Here is a 6939-nt window from a genome sequence, read left to right as displayed (position 1 = left end):
TCTGGTAAATCTATTTGCGAACAGTCCCTGCACAGTTGTACAGAATGCATATATAGGTGTGAGAGTGAAGCAAGCATTTTTCCTACTAGTTTGGAAACATACAATATATTTTCCAAAAGCTCAGCTGAGCACTTAAAATATATATCTTCAGTTTTGATTGTAATTCATGCCCCTTTGCACATCCGCAGTTTAAACTAGCAGATGGAAGAACTGAGAAAGCTAATTAAAGTCCAGGGAGGAGAAGGAAAATGTACTCCCATGCCATTCAGGTCATATGAGCCCTTGATTATCTTCTTCCTCCCTTTCTATACCCCCTTCCTTTCAGACGACAGGGCAATAACAGTCTACAAGAATCAGGCTCACCACAAAGCATGGAGCCGATGGAGACTTATGGATGGAGATTTCCTCTGAAGCCTGGTTGGTGTAATGGGGCAAGGCAGGGATGGAGTTATGAAACTGAAAGAGCCTACTACAACTGAATAAAGGAATTGCCATGTTGGCTTACAGGGTGCAAGGGCGAGTGAGATAGCTTTTACTCAAAAGCGTATCTTTAGAGTGGAAGTGGCAACATTGCATGCAAAATCATAGCTGGAGCAGATCTAGAGTTTTAGTCTTAGTAGGTGAGGGATTATTACAACAGCTGAAGGGTTTTAACTTGAAAAATACCCTGTCTGTCCCACACCAGGAAAATGGCAATAACAAATAATTGAGTACCGCACTGACAATTACTGTGTTGGGATCGAAATTTGATAACACGCATTATTGGCCTAATATATTCAATATAACCTCGTAATTATATAATCGTATAGTTAGAATGCAACATGAACGCTTATTAATCAATGATTCACTTTTGACTTGTTTACTCCTATTGGTATAACCAGAACCATTTTGTTTCGTTTCTCTATGTGCAAGCGCGGTTTCCCCGAAATCACGTGATTACGCTTTCTGCTCAAAACTATGACGGCAGCCAGGCCGCCTACTATAGTTGTTAGCTGGTAGCTCAAGGAAACTCACGGTCACATCTGCCCTTCTTGTGAGATGCGCACATTCTACAAGGGCCCGTTCCTGTACTCCTCGGGCTACATATAGACAGGGAGGCACCTTACTGACCTGCCCCCAGAATAGCTTAGGCCTAGGCTACTAGCAAATTAATTGTGCCTTATATGGGTATTCCTCTTGGCATACTGACAAGTTGTATCTTTCCTTGTAGGGTGTCATTTTGAACGCATGAAAACGTATATATGCTTTGTATTTTGAACACGTAATCAGTCTCCTCTGCGCACCTTCGAGGGTTGTGTAGACTAAGGCTCCCCTGCCAGGGCTTGTATTTGATGAATAAACGATTGAACCTTCTCCATTGCCGACTGACTTATTATTACCGAGTAAACACATATGGGCTATTGGTAAGTATAGCCCACTAGAATAATTTTGAATCTTTCAACTGCTTACTTGAAAGAGGTCTTTGTGGAGATACGCCTCCAGTTCAAACTTGAATTTATCCGAACAGAACCTATCTGCAGGGCTACTGGCGGTAGCCTCCTGGTGATCTCGAAGGTTCTATTGATGCATGTCAAGACTGTGAAATGTGAAAAAAGCAGTCCTAAAGACTTCAAGACTTTCAACAAGGTGTTTGTTTTACCTGGAGACATTTCCTGTGAGGTTGGGTGGAAAATCTACACACAAGGTAAACTAAGAGGTTTTGGTTTTTAAATCAAAGGGTTGTTTTTCACCTAAAGGTTCAGTTCATTGCCAAAAACAAATGAACTGCTGCATCACTGCACTACATTGTCATTTTGAATAGTTGTTGTGCATGAACCACATTTATCTATCAGATGGAAGCGTCACTACTTGAACCAAGCTACCAATGATGAGTCAATGATTCTTCACTGAAACCAGCTTTCTCTTGGGGGTTTAAACACAACTCACATGGAGACTGTGGCCTCTTTCTCCATAGCTCAACAATGTGATCTTCTATAGCCATACGTGCTCCTTCTTGAAACCTTTGTCTTTGTGCATAACACTTTATAGGTTTTGACACATAACAACAGGGATAAATTCAAGCCAAGTGAATCTAGGGAAAGAGCCAAAAGCACGAGAATTGTACACAACTAAAACACAAAGAAAAAACAAAAGAAATGCCCAAAGGTTGCAATCAGATATTTTTTATTCTCACTTAAAGATGTTAAATCCGACTGTCCATCAACTTCAGTTCTGAAGACAAATAGGGTACACCAAGATTATATTCAGTAAAATCAGTCTAATATCTCTGAAACTCTTTCTAAATCATTCACAGGCGCATATGGAAGCATTTTCACAATTGGATTAGAATATGCTTAGACAGTAATTTAACAACATTAAGTCTTACACCAATTTTGTGACAATTCACTAATATCCGATCTGTAACAGATAACAATAAATGCAAATTATACTTAAATCTATGAACCTTAGAAAGTGGGGCTATGAAAAATTGGCTTCACATGGCTAGGTAAATGTTGAAGAAAAATCTCCGGATCTTAAAAACCTTATGCAAAACCAAATAATACTTATGTCACAGGTTACAGTCACGATTACTTTTTATTAGGTGACTGTCTACCAATTAGGTCACTGATGTTTTGTACAGCACACATTCATACACCAGATTTCAAAGACTCTTGGGAATCTAACTACCAGCTTCTAGTCTTTTTTTTATTTAAAAATTCAACTAAATGGAACTTGGCACTCTTTGTTGGGATAAAAGGCATGTTCATCCCATGAGCGAATCAATGGGCATAATCTACACAATTGTCTGGATGTATGCGCTGTTGTAATTACTAAAACTAATTGTGTTCTTCAATGTTCTTTAATGTTGTTTCCTTTAGTCTCTGCCTCTGGTAGCTTTCAACCTTCGCTGCAGCCACCTGTTAACCCGCATGTCATAATCCTCTTTATACACTTTGAAACCTCATTGAGACATAGGGTAAAAACTAAGAGGAAATTTGTTTCTCACTAGAACAATGAATTTGAATGTAGTGCCAAGATCCATTGCAGTGGTCATGTGTAATTGGTTTGGCTCCAGTTTTATAATAAATTCTGTGCCCTAAAGAAACAGGTCAATTACAGTGAGGAAACATACAGCGTTTTTCTATAACATTAGATTATGAAAACATAGGTCTGCTACAAGTATCATGCAAAAGAGAGCGGAGAGTTATTTAGTAGGCATGATATAGTATTTCAAAGCATGGGGTTCTGAAATGAGACCTCTAAAGCCAGCTGATTTCGCTAGTGAGTGACAGTGGAGGGATGACTTACAGTCCAGTCAAAAATGATATACACGTATATTATGATGACAGGACATCTTGACATCGTCATTTAGTTTGAGCGATGAAGCAAGAAGGAGACAAAGGCCTTGAAGGTCAAAACCTTCTAAAGTATAGCTTCATGTAAGATCATAGGTTTCTTCTAGCAACACAAATGCTATAAATTGTGCGAAAATACTTGTGAAGTAATGCCCCAACAAATGACAAAAAAAACTAAAAAACTGTGGACAATGCAAGAGTCCTGCAAACAACGTACAACAAGGTTTGTAAGACATGGGTAGAGAACTAAATAGGCATAAGACTATAGAAAATGTGCCTTGTATGTGGGGGAATTATCACCTAAGTTAAAATTGAAAGTAGCACACACACAGGTAACATGCTGTTGGCCTTCATTAATTTAAACTTGGCAGAATACAAGGCTAAATCAACAGTCCAATTATTCTGAGGCGCCAACTGTTTAGATCCTTTTTACATTAATATATATTACAATATTTACATCTGTATAGATTCTCGCTAATATACAACAGTTACGTTCAGATGCTTTATAAAGTCAGCACTGTATACCAATCACATTTGTCCATCCTGACAGCTACAGAGTGAAAGCACAGGTTTCAACATCAAGACTAAGTTCCTGATTGCCTAGTGCAGTAAGAGGAATATGTGGTATTGGGCGCAATTTAAGTAATGTGCGTAAAAGCAGTGGCCCATTAGAGCACCAGCGACCTTGTCTAGAATCGTGATTAAACGTTCTTCTTTTTATTTCAGTGTCACAATAGTTCATTTCCATGTATACTCTGTTGTGACATAGATCTGAGGAAACCATAGAGCAGCTTCTAAAATAGTGCAGTACATTTGTCGTGCCATTTTGCATAGCTATTCAAATGCTGCATACTTCAGGTTATTTAGAGGCTGAGTCACCACACTGAGGAAGTTTGCATGGTCTACAGACAGGTACATGGCCACTTCAAGCGAGCCAGAAAAGCTTTCAGACCTTAAGAAAATTGAGCTATTTTTCCAGAAAACTAGCAATCACTTGCTTGAGATTTATCAACCTCCGTTCCTAAGATGCTGGGTTAACCTCTAACTTTCCTCTGATGCGTGGTATCCAAAGCCCATTGGCTGAGATCTCTTCACTTCTTTAAACTGGATTTTCTTTGATGAGTCCTTAGATTATGTGTAAGCAGGGCTAAATATGTATTTTGTTGGGGTCTCAAATCCCACGTCAGATCAATTCCATGCCTGTGATCTGATTTAATATGCATGTTCAGAAGACGAGCACTTCGAAAGGTTAAGCTACATTTCTGACATTTTAACCTTTTGATCGTCAGTACAGATGAATATTTAGAGTTGACTTTGGCAATCTTGCTAGGTAACTGGCACTTCTTGTCAGGCTCTTTTACTTTCTCCATGGATGGACTAGTGTCTTCCGACCTGTGTTTGAGACCAGTTGTTTTTGTAGTATTTACAGATGGTCGAGGGGGTCGTGGAGAGTCTTCACTCTGTAGTTGTAGTTCAGATGCTGTATTTTCCTGCAGATCTCCAATTCCCAAACAAGAAACATTAGGAAATAGACCGAGACTGCATTTGAATCGCTGATTCGCTTCCAGTGTGGGGTGATGTTCTCCAGGCTTGCTGCAAGATCTAAGATAATAGGATGCCTCACGTGCTTTTCCATTTCTTAATTTACAACCAGTATTTTTCACAGGCTTCACAGCACAAATGCCTAGGAATATAAAACAAAAGAATAAGATGTTGCTGTGAATTTGATCATGGCAGCAATAGAATTTAGAAAAGAACAGGAAACAAAAAGTATACGTTTTCTGTTAAACAATGCACTCATATTTATATTGTTTTAAAGGCAAACTCCAGAGAAGCCTTTACAGAAGGAAATTCTTTGGTGGTACGACCCCCACAGGGCTTCTTTCGGGTGCTGTCATAAGGCTGTGAACATGGGGAATGTAATTCCTACACTGCTCTCTGGTTTAGGTTTCAAAACTAGAGTGCTACTGTCATGAAGCTACGGCACACAGGTACAGTTTCACTTTTCCCCTTTCAATACACATCCAAAAGCAAAGTCAAGATGAAAACCTATAATATATATGGCTAACAACACAGAAGGACTGACAGTTAACTATAGTGACTCAGAAGGGCACTGTAGCAAACATTTTGTAAATCTGTTTTCTACTCCTCGAGGCCTGCAAAAAACAGACCTTAAATCCCTTGAATAAATTGCCTACTGAACAGCATAAGGAAGAAAAAATACTTTTCCATTATGGTCGATATTCCACTCTTGATAAAAATTTAAATAACTTGACTTTTACATAACATTTTCTTCGACCTGACAGTCTTCCCTCAAACCTGTAGCCTTATCGCCGCCTGTTCGCTGAAATGAGTTTTTGTTGGCTTTAGGACTTGTGCGCTTCTTCCCTGCTAACCAGTGCTAAGGAGCTTGTTCTCTCTCCTTTAAACATGGTAAAATTGGTGTACACCCAATTGAGACATTTAGTTTAATTATAAGTCCCTAGTAAAGTAGTACTACATGTATCAAAGGCCTGTACATTAAATGCTAAAAGTGGTCCTGTAGCACTTATTGTGCCACCCACTTATGTAGCTCTTTAAAACATGTCCCAGATCTGCCATTGCAGTCTGTGTGCAGTTTTAAATTGCCAATTCGATCTGGCAAAATAAATATTCGCCAGGCCTAAACTCCCTTTTTATAGCATACAAGTCACCCCGATGGTAGGCCCTAAACAGCCCATAGTGCATGCTGCATTGTATTTAAAAAGTAGGACATGTGTTTCAAGTGTTACATATCATTGATGGAGGAAGGATTCGCACATGAAGCGACTTGCTCGTATTTATGAACCTCGAATAACGGTAATAAAGTAACCAACATGTTTGTTTTACTAATTTTGCATATTTTACATTTACACGGAGTGTCCGAGTGAAGCTTGCTTATGTGTTTTACTAATGCTAATACGCTTGCATTTAAGATGGCTGCCGCTACGCGAGGGTTTCTATTGCGCATGCGTCTGTCACACTCACATGACATGACGTATTCGCTATTTTGGAGGGAAGCTGCCGCTTCTGCGCACTAGTGTTAATATGGCCGCTCTATGTTCTCACATGCGAGAAGCTTGCACTGCTGCTTTTGCTAAGCTGTTCGTTCTGCCTAATCCTAATGCTATAGTTAAAATTAAGATAAAGGGTATAGAGTAGAAATACATGGTATACAGTGTATTCATTTATTCTGTGTTCTAAAACTGTTTCTTTTCCATTTCATGTCGCACTTTGAAAACTGGCCTGACTTGTAACGCCGTACTCCATATTTGTTGAAACTGCGACTGCTCACGAATCTAAAGTCTCTGGAACAGTGACCTTTGGACTATGGCTAAGGAACTGACTGACTAGAAGATGTTCATGGGAACATGGACTTTTGAACCCAAATTTATATCCAATGTATTTGTCAATAGAACATCCATTGTTAGATGGAATGAAGACCTCATGAGAAACTGAATTTGATGGGCGGGAACGTAAATTTGAATAAGAGATGGTAAAAGTCTCAAATTTGGTGTGGTGTGACGACCTCTCCTCCTCTTTTGTCCAATCGAAATTGGGGATCTTTACACTTGCAACATTGGGG

At 39.2% G+C, this 6939-nt stretch overlaps 1 protein-coding gene across 3 annotated transcripts in view; it reads right to left on the bottom strand.

The window, feature by feature from the left end:
- Positions 1-2146: 2146 nt before the first annotated feature.
- The window catches only part of LOC144761298 (uncharacterized), a 130904-nt gene continuing 126111 nt past the window's right edge, over positions 2147-6939 (bottom strand). For 2 of the 3 annotated variants that reach the window (XM_078646745.1, XM_078646746.1), the window contains one exon: positions 2147-5019. In XM_078646745.1, coding sequence (XP_078502871.1) covers positions 4427-5019 — 593 coding nt within the window. In that variant the 3' untranslated portion in view covers positions 2147-4426. The remainder of the gene's footprint in view (positions 5020-6939) is intronic. The other variant, XM_078646747.1, reaches the window with a different exon arrangement.

The sequence above is a fragment of the Lissotriton helveticus genome, chromosome 6, assembly GCF_964261635.1.
Source record: "Lissotriton helveticus chromosome 6, aLisHel1.1, whole genome shotgun sequence".
Lineage (NCBI taxonomy): Eukaryota > Metazoa > Chordata > Amphibia > Caudata > Salamandridae > Lissotriton > Lissotriton helveticus.
The sequence above is the reverse complement of the archived record's forward strand: the minus strand, read 5'-3'. Positions and strand labels throughout refer to the sequence as shown.